The 15,772-nt window shown below is 30.3% G+C and overlaps 1 protein-coding gene across 2 annotated transcripts in view; it reads right to left on the bottom strand.

The window, feature by feature from the left end:
• LOC134711445 (fas apoptotic inhibitory molecule 1-like) overlaps positions 1–15,418 on the bottom strand; it is a 29,172-nt gene extending 13,754 nt beyond the window's left edge. Inside the window, exon 1 of one of the 2 annotated variants that reach the window (XM_063572038.1) lies at positions 15,269–15,418. In XM_063572038.1, coding sequence (XP_063428108.1) covers positions 15,269–15,348 — 80 coding nt within the window. In that variant the 5' untranslated portion in view covers positions 15,349–15,418. Of the gene's footprint in view, positions 1–14,844; positions 15,043–15,268 lie in introns of those variants that run through there. The other variant, XM_063572037.1, reaches the window with a different exon arrangement.
• Positions 15,419–15,772: the final 354 nt, after the last annotated feature.

The raw sequence follows: 15,772 nt of genomic DNA, 5'->3' as shown, positions 1-15,772 counted from the left end.
CCTGGGACCGGCAAATAAGGAATTAATTTTCAAAAGAAAGATAGTAGGTACTTTCGTTTGTTTCTTTTTAAAAATACATGCAGCGGGGAATGAAAATATTTAACCTTTAGCTCAAATTACTATATTTTTATTAGTATATTTGTGTACAACTTTCTCTCTTTCAGTCAAAATCTAAAGTTTAATTGATTTTTTAAACTTTTGTTTTATTCACCGATGAAAATTAATCGACACAATAGTTCAAATAAATCAATTTGGTTTGTTTGAATTTTATAATATTTGTATAAGCTTACACGCTTACATGTTTGCAAGTGGTTTGTTTCATTTCTAAAACCACTTCTGTTTTGGTTTTTAAGACTAAATCTCTCGAATATCTAAACCTTACGTTTTATTTTGTTCTGACGTCGACGTGGTTCAACGATTTCTGAGGTCATTTTGATGACTTGTAAAATAGATATACAATAAAAAAAAAACAGGAAGTCAGATGTTTTCAAAGTGGCAAATAAAGGGGGGGGGGGGGGGGGAAGGATTATAACTGGGTTTTTTTTTCGTTTTTTTTTTAACATAGGCCTTACAGTTACATGTAAAATAATAAAGTATAAAATGTGTGATATCGTCGTTGGGCTTCTAAAATGTCGTATATGACTTTTTTTGGCTAAAATACTTTTTGACACCAATGGTCTGGGCGGGAGGAAATCTTTGGTATTACAAAATAGCATACAGTTAGATCAATCAACATGTGTGAAATAAGACATATTACAAAATTGCCAATGTCAGTTGTTTGTAAAGTTTGCTTCCAAAATGTTGTATGAAAACTTGAAAATCGTTGTAGAATGGCTTTGGCAAAAAAAATAATTGTACATTTCTTTATTTCTGCGAAAATGATTTAAGTTCTTGGATAATCCAGAAATGTCAAAGTTTTTATTTCACTGCTATTTACAAAATGTTCTAGTTCACATACAACATTTTGGAAGTATGCATGTTGCCAAAATTTTCAAAGCCTGTTTACAACATTTTAGAAGCCCAGCGACGATATGATTCAACATTAATTACATGAAAACCTTAGATGAAGTTAACATAGCAACAAGATTCTTTCATTTTGTTTGCGTAATAAAATTGCTTATTTTTCCTGTGGAGGTTAGTGAATGACACAAATATATTGACGACAACCTAACGTTTTTCGAGACTTTTTTTACGACTTAGACGGACATTATTCTAAATTTATAGAAATTCAATATTTTTTTTAGTTTTTTAAAACTGCACTCTTTATAACACTATTGGCTATTTCATTGCGACCAATTATTTTAAGTTGAGAAACTCAGACGGAATGCTGAGAGAACCACCTACTAGCTTTCGACAGGAAATTAGCAATCATAGTACAAAAAGAATGAAGTCGTACATTTGTCAGATGTGGGATTCAAAATCAAAACCGGGTTGTGACAAAAAAACAAGACTAAGAGTAGATTAAGTATTTAGAACAATGGACAACCAAGGATCCCTTTTTCAAAGAAATACAGTTTCTTAGTATAGATTAAAAATATAGAAGCAAATTGGATAAACAAAAGCATTAAACTTGACTTTTGTTAGTTTAAGAATTATATGTTACGCTTTTAAATCAAATATCATATAAATTGTAACTGTTCAAACATGTAAATATAATATTTTGATTATTGAAAACCATGAAACACAATTGAAATATACAATTCACAGTGAGATGATGATTATCTTTGAAATATAATTACTTTTATCCCATCAATTTAATGCAGTCACCTTGAGTAATATAAATTGTAATTGTATAAATCTGAACTCCCACGCGATCCTGGTAAATGTCAAATGGTCTATTATATAATCTGTGATAGTTCGTGCTATTTGATATTTATTTATCAGTAGTAAATATTGGAATTTAAACTTTGCGAAAATTGCATTGATACGTCACTGTCATTTCAACGTCATTCGCATTCCTTTATACACTTTCACAATAACTTGTATTTCTACGTCATGGAATACATTCTTGTTTTCGTGTTATGTTTCAAGAAAATGCATTACTATGAATAAGTAATCTATATTATTCATGTTTGTAACTTCCTTTTGTCAATAAATCTGTATGCATTATGTTTAATGTTTTGTCTTTGCAATCAACACACATGAACATAATTTAAAAATAACTTGGGTTTCAATATTTTTCATTTTTTTTTAAATGGTTGTTGGTCATCTTGCTTATACATTCAGTCACTACTTTAATTGAAAATGTTATATTTAGTTTACAAGTATAAAATTGCCAAAAATCATAGAAGAAATTTAAAATGATCGGAATTGAAATGCAGGTAACTAAAATTATTTAAAATATATAACATAGAAATTGCTTTAACCTATCTGTTATATTTGACAAAATCAAAAGTGATTCAATATACCACAAACTGATTTAGAAACAACCTTTTAGGGGCAGATATTATAAATATTCTTAGTTGCAATAGATGTTTTATATTATATCAGGCAGATGACTCCCATTGGTCAATTGCAACAAACATTAAGATATCACTACTATAAGAGCCAAGTAGCAAATGCAAAATACAAAAAAATATTATTGATTTCTCCTATTTCATCTTTGATTATTTCAAATAGCAGTATTTCAACGAATCTTATTTGATATAATTTATTTTCTTGGTTTATAATATATTATACACGAAGACACAATGAATCAAGTTGTGATTTGCGCAACATACTGAAGCTTATTATAAATGTCCGAAACCAAACAATAAACATATAAAGCCTAAAAGAGGTACTTTGGTTCTCAATGCTCTTCAAAGAATTGGTAAAAAGAGACGTTACGGATAACAAAATAGGCTAGAGAAATCAAAGGGACATTCAAACTCAAAAGTCAAAGAAATCAACAGACAACTATATGACTAAAAACAAAACAAAACAAAAACAACCAATAGTATACAAAAAACAACATAGAAAACTAAAGACTGCGCAACACGTACGCCATAAAAAAAAAAGGGGGTGATCCTAGGTGCTACGGTTATGTGACGTCAGTTCAGCTGCATATTGTCTGCAGCGCGGATAATATGATCTCTTTTTGACGAAACTCGACTAGATTTTTCCTCGACCGAGTGATTCAAGCCATAGATAAAAATCTTCCTACTTACAAAACATGCTTCCATTCTCAATTTCATTCTGTAAGTGCTATTAATTTATTAATATTGTGAAACGATTGATCGAATCTCAGAGGAATTATTACCTTTAGTTCAAAATAAAAACATTGCAATAGTAATTATTATACAGACAGTCTAATATGCTGATTTGGGGAAAACACATTTGTCTTGAACAATAGAGTTTTATCAGCAGTTCAATCAATTTCGATGTTGCGTCAAACGTAATGGAGGTGTCAATTATTACTGTATCTTATTGTTTATGATCAAATGAGGATAAACTAAATGAGGATCTTAATGAAAGGGAAGGATCCAATTTTGTATCGTTAGATTTCTAAACAACTTTTTTCTCTTTTCTTTATTATGTTGCCCATAATTCTAAATTCTTTATACAAAAGCATTACACGTTTTTAAAATGATATTGGTATGATTGTCAATGAGACAACTCTTCACAAGAGACCACATGACACATACATTAACAACTATATATATATATATATATAGGTCACAGTACGGTCTTCAACAATCAGCAAAGACCATACAGCAAAGTCAGCTATTATAATGTGTTTCCCATTATTATTTTTTTAATTGTTTTTTCTATATGTTATTTTATTCATTTGTTGTCTGTAAACTCACCCGGACCCTCATGTAAATAGCTTTTGTAACGGAAATCATTTACAAACGTATCTGAACATCAAGTACCGATAGCTAAATTGTACTTTTATTTCTACTTTTATTAATAATTCAAGTTTCCATTACACTTCTCTATTATGTTTCCTTCTCCGATGAAATTTGTTAATAACTACGAATATATTTTGATTATATCAATATCATTATACAATTGTAAAATTTGAATAATGATTTTCTTTATCACCAAAACGTAATAACGAATATTGTTGGATTTAAAATTTTAATTTGCAACTACTTAATCGATTTATGTATTACTACACAATAACATGTTTATCTAGAAACCAAAAAAACAATACAATATAGAGCAAAAAACCTCAATATTTTAAATTTGTTTCCAAGTGTGTACTGCCAAGAACTACGGAAGCCATTTATAGCCTCGCTGCCTTCGAAAAATGTCGTAAAAAAGTCGTTATATACAATGGGTCTTCAACGCATCCAGAAATCAGGCGTCAGCTGTCACCTAAATAAAAATGTGTACTAGTTCAGTGAAAATGGATGTCATGCATAACTCCAAAACAAATAAATGAACTAGAATTAAAAAAAACATACATGACTAACAACAGGCAAGAGGCTCCAGACTTGGGACAGGTGCAAAAATTCGACAGGGTTAAACGTGTTTTGGGAGTCTCTCGTATACCTCTAGCCAATGTAGAATAAAGAGAGCAATACGCACGGTAAAACTTAGTTTAAAAGAAGTCTGAGTCAGATGTCAGAACAGTCAACAAAAGAAACTAAACAAAATGACAATGACACGTCAATAAACAAAGGACTACTAGCATGTTAGCTCCAGACCTCAATATAACTGATTGAAAGCTGATGTCTTCATCATATAAAAATCAAGCAGAATCCCTCACGTTAGCGGTTTAGTATCATACCATCATAAAAATATATGAAAAGAACATAAAATGTCAAAGTAACAACTAATTTGTTTATTTCCGATGCAAAGACCCTATCAGCGAATCAATATTAATATCAAAATATGCCATCCTTAATGACCTAACAACAGTTACTATTCATTAACACTAATGTATAGTTGATTTATAGATATCAAAGGTACCAGGATATACTAATGTATAGTTGATTTATAGATATCAAAGGTACCAGGATATACTAATTTATAGTTGATTTATATTTCATAGTGTAATTATGATTTATTGTAAATAATTAATTACTTGTATTGTGTAACTTTACGGTTATCGTGTGACAGGATCCTCTTGACTTGACACATTTTTTATTATTTTTTTTTTATTTTTTTTAAATTAGCTGTTAAATTATTTCATTTCAAAACATTAAAACACATTACCAGCAAAACCCAGAGGAATGCATACAATTGAGAATGGAAATGTGAAATATGTCAAAGAAAAAGCAACCCAATGAAAGAGCAGATAACATCCGAAGGCTACCAATGGGTCTTCAAGCGCAGCGAGAAACTCCCGCATCCGGGAAGTCCCGACCCAAATTCAAATTGATTTTATGTTAATACTTTGATGTAAAGCTAGTAAAATGCATAAAGTGGTGATCATTCTGAATATGCCAAATTGTGTAGATATTACACATATTGATATATTATTTCTATAATGTGATTCTCCAAGAGTTTAATGCAATTATCAAATCAAAATGTCATAAAATGAAGAAAACAATGCACTTTACTAAAAGTTTTTGATAACCGATTTTGTGTATTTAAAAGTATTTCATGCTCACATTTACTTTCTTTTTTTAATCTTTATATACATGTATTTGATGTACTTCAACATATAAAGAAAAAAACTCAAGGATATATTAACATATAAAAATAACACTATTTATTTGGGCGTCCGATTGCCTTTTTTTATATACCTCCATTAGAAACGCTCAAACCGAATTATAAGATTCTCAAGGATGCATCAGATCTGATAAGCATTATTGTGCTTTTGGTAAATGTCAGTGGTCCTGTTTCCACGCGGAACTGTAACTGAAGGTTAAAACCTGCATGATCCCTCATAGTTTTTTTTTGTTTTTGGCATAAAAATAAACGATTTGATTAACCTATTAACATTGAAGTACTGTTATTGCTGATTTCATTTTATATAACAGATCAACAGATAAACTTTTTCAATGCTTTTGTGTATTCTTTTAAAATCTAACTGGCGTTCCGTCGAAGCTGTTCTAAATAAATAAACGACTTTTCGAACATTGTAATTTAAAATTACATCATAAATGCTAATATATTCTTTCTTTTATTCTAATTAATCTTTCTTTTATAGATTCTTCCAGGATTTCAGGTAGGAGGATTTTAAAAGATATCGATTTTGGTTCTTTCTGTTGGAAAAACTTTTGAAGTAGAATTCTGAATATGTATTTTTGAAACAGTAAATAGCAAATGTATATCGACAATAATGATAATAGATGTCTATATATCTTTTACATAAACTGGAAATTTCATCTCGAAATTTGTAAACAGTATATTTATAAATATAACCATACCAATGACAATTCATGTCAACACAAAAAGTGCTGACTACTGGGCTTGTGATACCCTCGGGGGAATAAATCTCCACCAGCAGTGGCATCAACCCAGTGGTTGTAAATCATAGATACCAGGAATAAATTTAGTATATACGCCAGACGCGCGTTTTGTCTACAAAAGACTCATCAGTGACGCTCGTATCCAAAAAAGTTAAAAAGGCCAAATAAAGTACGAAGTTGACAAAGCATTGAGAGCAAAAATTTCTAAAATTGTTGCCAAACACAGCTAAGGTAACTATGCCTGAAGTAGAAAAGCCTTAGTATTTCAAAATATTCAAAACTTTGTAAACAGTAAATTTATAAATATTACCATATCAATGACAATTCATGTCAGCATCAAAAGTGCTGACTACCGGGCTTGTGATACCCCCGGGGAAATAAATCTCCACCAGCAGTGGCATCGACCCAGTGGTTGTAAATACACTCTTCATAGATACCAGGACTAAATTTAGTATATACGCAAGACGCGCGTTTCGTCTGCAAAAGACTAATCAGTGACGCTCGAATCGAAAAAAGTAAAAAAGGCCTAATAAAGTATGAAGTTGAAGAGCATTGAGAACCAAAATTCCTAAAAGTTTTGCCAAATACAGTTAAGATAATCTCTGCCTTAGGTAGAAAAGCCTTAGTATTTCAAAAAATCTAAATTTTGTTAACAGTAATTTTATAAATATAACCATATCAATGACAATTCACATCAGCACATAAAGTGCTGACTACCGGGCTTATGATACCCTCGGGAAAATAAATCTCCACCAGCAGTGGCATCGACCCAGTGGTTGTAAATAAACTCATCATAAATACCAGGACTAAATTTAGTATATACGCCAGACTCGATTTTCGTCTACAAAAGACTCACCAGTGACGCTCGAATCCAAAAAAGTTAAAAAGGCCAAACAAAGTACGAAGTTGAAGAGCATTGAGAACCAAAATTCCTAAAAGTTTTGCCAAATACAGCTAAGGTAATCTATGCCTGAGGTGGAAAAGCCTTAGTATTTTAAAAAATTCAAAAATTGGTAAACAGTAAATTTATAAATATATCAATGACAATTCATGTCAGCACTAAAAGTGCTTAAAAGAGTGGAAAACCCAGTTTATGTTGAGATTCCGCTTCTAATCAAACAGCAACATATTAAAAACCGAATGGACTTTCGCTTTATGACATGGCCAGGATGTGGTATGACAAACAAAAGAAAACTCTAAAATATACAAGAAGTATTGCATATATGTTTTGTAAATAGCATTGCAATTGACCATAAATTGATAGTTTTATTTAAAAAAAAATATACGCAAAACATGTACAGAAAGCTTTTTAATTACAAACGAAAAGAAGACTGTTATTAGTTATCAAAAGGTACCAGGATTATAATTTAGTACGCAAGACGCGCGTTTCGTCTACATAAGACTCATCAGTGACGCTCATATCAAAATAGTTATAAAGCCAAACAAATACAAAGTTGAAGAGCATTGAGGATCCAAAATTCCAAATAAGTTGTGCCAAATACGGCTAAGGTAATCTATGCCTGGGATAAGAAAATCCTTAGTTTTTCAAAAAGTTCAAAGTTTTGTATACAGGAAATTTATAAAAATGACCAAATTATTGTTATATTTGTTATTCTCGTAAGATTTTGTCTGATGCTCGGTCCGTTTCTGTCTCTGTTACATTGTAATGTTATGTCGTTGTTCTCCTCTTATATTTAATGCGTTTCCCTCGGTTTTAGTTTGTTACCCCAAATTTTGTTTTTTGTCCATGGATTTATGAGTTTTGAACAGCGGTATACTACTGTTGCCTTTATTATTCAACGGGCTACGCTACGACTAAGTCGTGGACTATTTCAAACTACTGTTATATATTCCATGGTGTTATTTTAAATGGCAAAACACTTAATTGTTTACAAAGAGAAATTTACCAACTATAAAATAAGGAAAACTTTTTAAACAAAAGCTTGTCAATGGCGACAAGATGCATATTTTACCAGAGGAAAACACTACATGCAGTACGAAATAATCGTTATCAGTCTTAAGTTATTTGATTTATTGTTGCTTGCTTGACATCTTGCGGCATTTATTTCATGCATATGTATGCAGGAAAGCACCAATGAAATATGTAGGTACTGCAATTTGGAAAGACCTTGACTAATTGCGGGAAATTTGGACTGCCACTGATTGATCATTCAGTCTTTGAAGGGTGAATGAACCCAAATGAAGTACTAGTAAGCTAAATTGAGAAGGGAAAGTCAATTTTCCTCCGATGTTTTATCAAGTCAGATGTCTTGCCAAATGTATCGGTTATAGTACACTGAACATTAACTCATCAAAGACACCATTTCTATGGTTTTGTACGCTAGATACACGCCTTATGAACACAAGAATTGCAGTAAAAATCAATAAGAAAGTTAATACATTTTTAATATTAAAAACCAAATATTTCAACAGTTGTGCAATGTCTTGCTAAGGCAATCCATGCTTGGGGTAAACCCTGAAATATGTCGAAGAACTTTAATGATTTTGAACTTCAAACTGACAAAAGTTATGTTTCAATGATATTTCATGTCTGCATGAAATTACTGACTACCGGGCTGGTGATACACTTTCGATGACTAAACTTCTACCAACAATGTTGTAAAAACTTATCAAAGTACCAGGCTTTATTGTTGTACACCAGTTACGTTTAAACAATTTTTTGTCACTTTTAATCATTTTTCTCTTTTATTTTTAGGGCGTTGAATACATGTAAGTTTTTCTATAGGTTTTTTGTTTCTAGCCTCGTAATGATATGGAGCTTGACACATTGTCTAGACACTTCACGATTGCACGATTGACAAAAATATGTTTACTTTTATCTTTTTCTGCCACAGTTTGGCTGCTGATTTATACTATTAACGCATACCTCTCTTGACTCAGATGTTTCATCAACACACACCACGGTATTTTTCTCTCTCGATGCAAGAACAGTTTAATTATACTAATAGTAATACCCACTAAATACAGAATCCAATTTGACAACAAAAATACTCTGTCATACATTGACTCCATTATATTTTTCATTAAGCAAACACTTGTAATGTAATTATTCAATCTCTCGCTGTGCTTAACTTTGCCCTGCGATATTATATTAAATTTTTGTTGCACATTGGCATCGTGCTGATACATCTGCTTCTGATAAACTGAAAGCTATTTTCGTTTTTGTTTTTGTTTTTGCTTTTTCCTGATTTCATAACAGTATATTTTGTACATTTTTACCAGGAAGTCTTGTGCTACTGTAAGTTATATGCCAAACGGGATAATATTTCAGTATAGTATTACATGCATTTCCAATATTACCTATACCCAAGTAGATATTGATAAAACTCAGTGTGTATCATATTCCTTTTAGAATTGCAGAAACTTGTTTGAACATAACGTATTTGGTGATTGTCGTTTTGATAAGAGTTATTCGTAAACTGTCTTGCTTGAATGAAGCGTCGTTTATTCTTATAATTGTTTTTAAGTTGAATAAAAAGACAGGCATCACCAAATATTTGTTCGTGAGAGTCTAAATGGTTATCCAAGACATATCATAGTGTTAAAGATAAGCAGACCAGTCTTAATTTCGGTATTGTTTTTTTTTTAAGTTGTATAAATGATTATTGAATTAAGTAATTTTAAACACGTAAAAAATGACCAATATATCGAACCATAGGTTTTACTAGTAAACCTTATATAAAGTAAATTAAAATATTAAATATTATATTACATGAAAATATTGATAAGCTATAATGAAACTGAAATAAAAAAATCTGGTTTTTTTTTAGTCACAAGAAATATACTTTGACATTTCTACTACTCCGATAAAGTTATCTGACCTTTCAAATACATATACATATAACATTTAAAACCTCGAGTTTTAGTGGTATCAAAACTTTTATTAGCATTCCGTGGCGGAAGAAGACTTTTTATGCATATCAAATGCTGAATTTAACCAGTACTGATATCTTTTTATCTTATATTTGGAACGATTACTAGTATAGTCATAAAACATTTATTTTCTTGTATAATATATGTGACAAATTTTACATGATGACCGCTTTTGTATTGATCTGCTTATGTAATTGATGATAACAGAATTTTACATGAAATGAAAAATAATAACATCAATCTCTACTGATGATGAAAATATTTAATGTCAAAATTTATGAAGACACCGTTTAAAGTTTTTCACACTGTCTGATGTAAATAACAATGCCCAATACAAACGATCATTTTTCTCTTATTGACATTGCTACTCGCTACCTCAAATTACGATTTCGTACCATAAGTTCCTGAACATGGCTTTTTGAACGAAGTGGTTTGTGGTATAATTCGAAATTGATGGCACGAAATGGTTATGGATATACAAAATACCTATAACTCTGATATTAACACCTATTAAGTCTGTTCTTTACACATCGTTGTCAATATAATGGTATTTTATGAGACTGTCATACAAGTGAGAGGTAAAGATAGCTATACAACTAGGTCCAATCTACCATATGCTTCATAAAACTACCTGTACTAAGTCAGGAATGTGACAGTTATTATCCATCGGTTTGATGTGTTAAAGCTTAAAATTTTGTCTTTTGATTACAATATGTTTTGAATTTTGCCTCGGAGTTCAGTACTTTTGTGATTTTACTTCTTAATAATTAGTATTGGGTTCCTTTAAATTTACATGTGAGTCTTTTTATGTCTTGCTTTCAATTTGACGTGTTTTTTTTCTATTTATTTATTATTCTATTCCCAAGATTACTTAAGGTGGGTTACACTGTCTAAGGACTAGTCTTAACTTAACTCTTCTCATCTACACGTTCCTATCCTAAGTGGATGTTTTTCGTTATGCTTAAAAACGTCTTTTTTATATAGAATTTGGTATTAATGGCTTGAATTTTTCTATTTGACACTTTTTATAAATTTTAAAAACTTGAAATATAAACTAATCTTTTGTCGTTGTCGCATGCTACGGTATATTTTGACAAAAACAACGTTGATATATCCATTTTACGATTTCGAGTTTGGTATGTATAATATTATATTTTAAATTTCCCGAAAAATGACAAATTATGTAATTGAAAAGTTATGTTATAAATGATATTTCCATTATTTAAATCAAGCACTGTATTTATCTATATTTTTGTTTCCACTTTCGAAATGTAAGTACCTTGCCCGAATTTCTCAAAAGTAGTAGCAATGATTGGACTAAACTTAAGACCTTTTTTTGTGAGATTGGTCTTTTTTTAACGATGATTTCAACTACATACAAATATCTTGAATCATTTTTTCTTTAAAGGGCGCTCATTATTAAAACATTTTATCAATCTGTTTTGTAATATTTTGGTTTAAAAGGTTTAAAAATATGGATTTTTGTACAGCTTTTTGATTTTCACGAACTTTGTCAATATTTGAAGATGTAGATATTTGTATATAACATTTTTTAATCGATTGTTACAAATTACAAGTATGTATTAAAAGAAGAAATAACTGAATGCAAAATACATTGCTTTTGTAAAGTGCTCTATCAATTTGGGGATTTGGGGATTTTTTTTACTTTACATTACACGCGCCAAATATCATTTGTAGTGGTTTCTTTCAAGATTTCAAGATTTATTAGGAAAACACTCAGACACATTTACAATGTGCTACAAGAGGTCATATTTGATAACATATATACATTAAATATGACAGAAATGAACAATTGATTAACAAATTAAAACAAACAAAATTTAAAGAAGAGAAGACAGTTTTCTGATAAACATTGACAATTTCTTATATAATTCAATATTGCAGAGTGACAAAAGACCTTCCATTTTTACAATGTTTGGGTTATTTCTTTAATACTGTGGTAAATATCTGTTTCTCAGATCTACTATCTCTGCATGTTTACAAATAAATAATAAATGATACTCATCACCAATATCCTCTTTGCATAAATCACATTTTCTTTCTGATTTTGATATATTGTACCATCTACCCGTTTCTATAGGTAATCGTATACGTTTGCAGTTCTGAATTTTGAAATCCAAATTCTAGATGAATCTGGTAAATTAATAAGGTATCTTTCTATTTCAAAACTCTTTTAGAACAGTGAATAAAATTGTCCACGTGATGTGGTTTGTAAATCACTATAACATTTTTGTATGAACTGGTCACACAAAACTTGTTTTTCTAAAGCCTTATCGTATACAGCAAACTGGTTTAAAAAAATAAAGCTCATGTCTAGCTCATTAAATATGGATTCTATGTGGTTTATCCACTTGAAAATCACACCATGGTTGCTTTTTAAACATAGCATTAACTTGCATAGAGTACGGCTAAGTTTATTTTCATTTAATACTAATTTACTCCAAAAAGAAATCATCCTCAATTCGACCCGAATTTCGAGTGGATACCTCCCAAGTTCTCCATTAACCATAAATGATGCAGTTGAATTTCGAACTTTCAAAATTCTCTTACAGAATTTCAAGTGGATTTGTTCAATAATTTTAAGGTTTTCAATACCCCACACTTCTGAACCGTACAATAAAATTGGTTCAATCATATAATCAAACATTTTTAATTGTATATCATTCTATAGGTATTGTTTCATTACGAAATAGTTTGTAAATGCAATATAACGCTTTTTGTGCTTGCTCAAAACAAAGTTTTATTTAACGCGAGATTACCTTATTTACGAACGCATCTTATTTATTACTCATAGAGTAGAAAGAAGCTGAGTAGCTATATACAACTGCAAAATTCAAAATTGAAAAAAAGGGAAAAAAAATCTATTGAACGATATTAATAATACTAAATAAACACTGGCGTTAAGCAGCGTAAGACGTTATTTACGTATAAAACCCCGAGCTTAGCTGGAGTGATGGAAAAACATGGCGGCGTTTTTTTTTGGATTTTTTTTAATTTCAAAGCTTCGTAGCATAAGAAGTATCTCAATGTAAACAAACATGAAATATTTAGCACTGGACGTTAAGAAGATAATATCAATTAATCAGTAGTGACAAAATACAAGAATTTTATCCGATTATCACAGTTAAAGACATACTTTTAGCAATGATATAATATTAAGATAAATTCAGAAGATCAGTAGGCTAGCCGTTGAGGCTATAAAAGAATAAGAGTTCTTGCTTACAAAAAAGCGACCAGGGATTGTGTTTGTCGTCATAGATGGGTTGGTGGGTATAGTAAATACATGAACGTAATTTATAAATAGGAGTTCTATGAAGCTTGAGACTGATACAAAAGTACAAAAGTTATATATTTTATTATTCATAATGTTAATGAGCAAGCAATAAAAGATTATGAGATTTGCATGAGATCAACGCATTTGGTGGTCTTCGTTTCAAAGAACGTCAGTGACCTTTTTTTTTAATTGAGAGTGCATTTTGCTTTATCTGGGTAATAATCTTGATATTTAGATATTGTAACTGAGTTGCTGTTTATATTTTACAAAAAACGTAAGCGCAATATTTTAAACATTTAAAAAGTTATAATATTTTTTTTTAAATAAGTGTTCATTTAAGTTTCATCTTTGACACAGTGAGAGCTACAATAAACCAACTGCAAAATATGCACATGTTTTTTATGAAGTTCAGTAACAGTCACTTGGGAATTTTCTAATTCAGCACTAGTCATTTTAGGTTGTGCCAAAAAACATTGTTTATTTTTTTACCGATTTTAACTGAAATCAAAGCATGCTTATAGTTTGACTATGAATAATGTTGGTACAATATAATTCCATAGTTTGATAAATTTTTCAATAATCAGAAGTATTAAAAGCTGGAACAAACATTTGTTCATGGCACGAGTAAGGTGAGTGACCAAAATTCATTAAGTAATATCTATAAATATATCAATTGTCATCAGAAGCCATCTTTAAGTATTATGCGAATCTTAATAGTGTGTTTACCACTAAAGTTTTATAACATTCACACGTGGGGGAGGGGGGGGACTAGTGATAGATTAGTATGCGACAAAAAGTATTAACATAAGTATTTGCAATTAAGACGGTATAGTAATATCAATAGAATACATCTTTAATACAATAATGATCTTGATTATTGAGACTGATAAATCTACCCCCTCCCCCTAAATCGGTCATCATTTTTATAAATATGATTTTTTTCTTATAATAATGGAATAGAGGAAGCTTTCTAAGCAATCATTGAATATTGTATATTAATAAGTATATCGCTTGTTAAACTCATACAAGTTAATGGAAAAGCCAGGCTTTTATCTCGAATCGATCTTGAAAAGGATCTGAATGTAAATAAAGGTATGAATATTTACCTGGCCAAAGTTCAATAAATGCTGATTTTAATTATAACTACACCTAATGGCTCTGTTGGCAGACACTTTCGCAATTTTGCGTCACCATTTTTATTTAGATATATTTTTTTTTGTTTTTTTTTTTTAACTTAAAACTAAAAATTTAGTTCGTTAATTGAAAGGCACCAATTAAATAAATGTATACCTTACATGAAAATTGTCTTACCGTTGCACTTTCATCCTCTTTTTTTCAGCCGCTTTCTCCTTTCTTTTAATTTCAGCTTTCCTCATTTGAGAAATACGGAAAGCTGTCAAAAGGCTTGACATATTTCAGCTTTTACTTTCACAATATTAAATGAAATCAGCTGTAATTTCCAACCTATAACCAGACACAGGTATTTCGGATCTAGTAAATATTTTACCGATATTGATTTATAAACATAATAATAATTGCTTCATTGACTTGCTAGCGTGCGATTGAAAAATCATCGTGGAATAATAATCATCATTGCCGTAACAATTAAAAGGCTTTGACAAAAATCGATGAAAAGTTTAAGAATCCTGACAATGATGAAAATGATATTACCTGAAACACCTGAAACTAGAAACAGATATTACTGATCATCAATTATTAAAAGACCTCTACTTACTGTTTTTTTGCTCTCTCTTTTAACGCCTTTTCAATGCTTCTCTGCTTAGCATTCCGACATGCAGTTAGTATTACGGACATTGTTGAAATTTAAATGTCGTACGTCTTCTCAATGATCTCGGCTGTATATAATATAGATCTATATAACATGTCCTCATAGACTTCCACTTGTCACTAAGCAACCGTGGTACTGCCATTGCTGTTCGGATTGATTTTCCTGTTAAAGTAAATTTCATGAACAATGGGAAAAGTTTTACAATACAGTTGATCTGTACGAACAGGAATTTTCTCGTTTAATTCACTTTTCCTTAGTGTTTAAGGCGTGTTAAAAATTCCTGCAGTTTATTTTTTTTCTTCAAAATATTTTAATTTTAAAGAAATCATTATGTTATATTATTCCTATACAAGGAAGTATAAATAGTTACTGCTAAGAAATTTCAAAACAAACAATAATTTTGCAAATTACGTTTTGGATTGGCTTTTACAAATTTCGTTGGAACACTCA

Source organism: Mytilus trossulus, chromosome 3, assembly GCF_036588685.1.
Source record: "Mytilus trossulus isolate FHL-02 chromosome 3, PNRI_Mtr1.1.1.hap1, whole genome shotgun sequence".
Taxonomy (NCBI): Eukaryota; Metazoa; Mollusca; class Bivalvia; order Mytilida; family Mytilidae; genus Mytilus; species Mytilus trossulus.
This window is presented reverse-complemented; position numbering and strand designations above follow the sequence as displayed.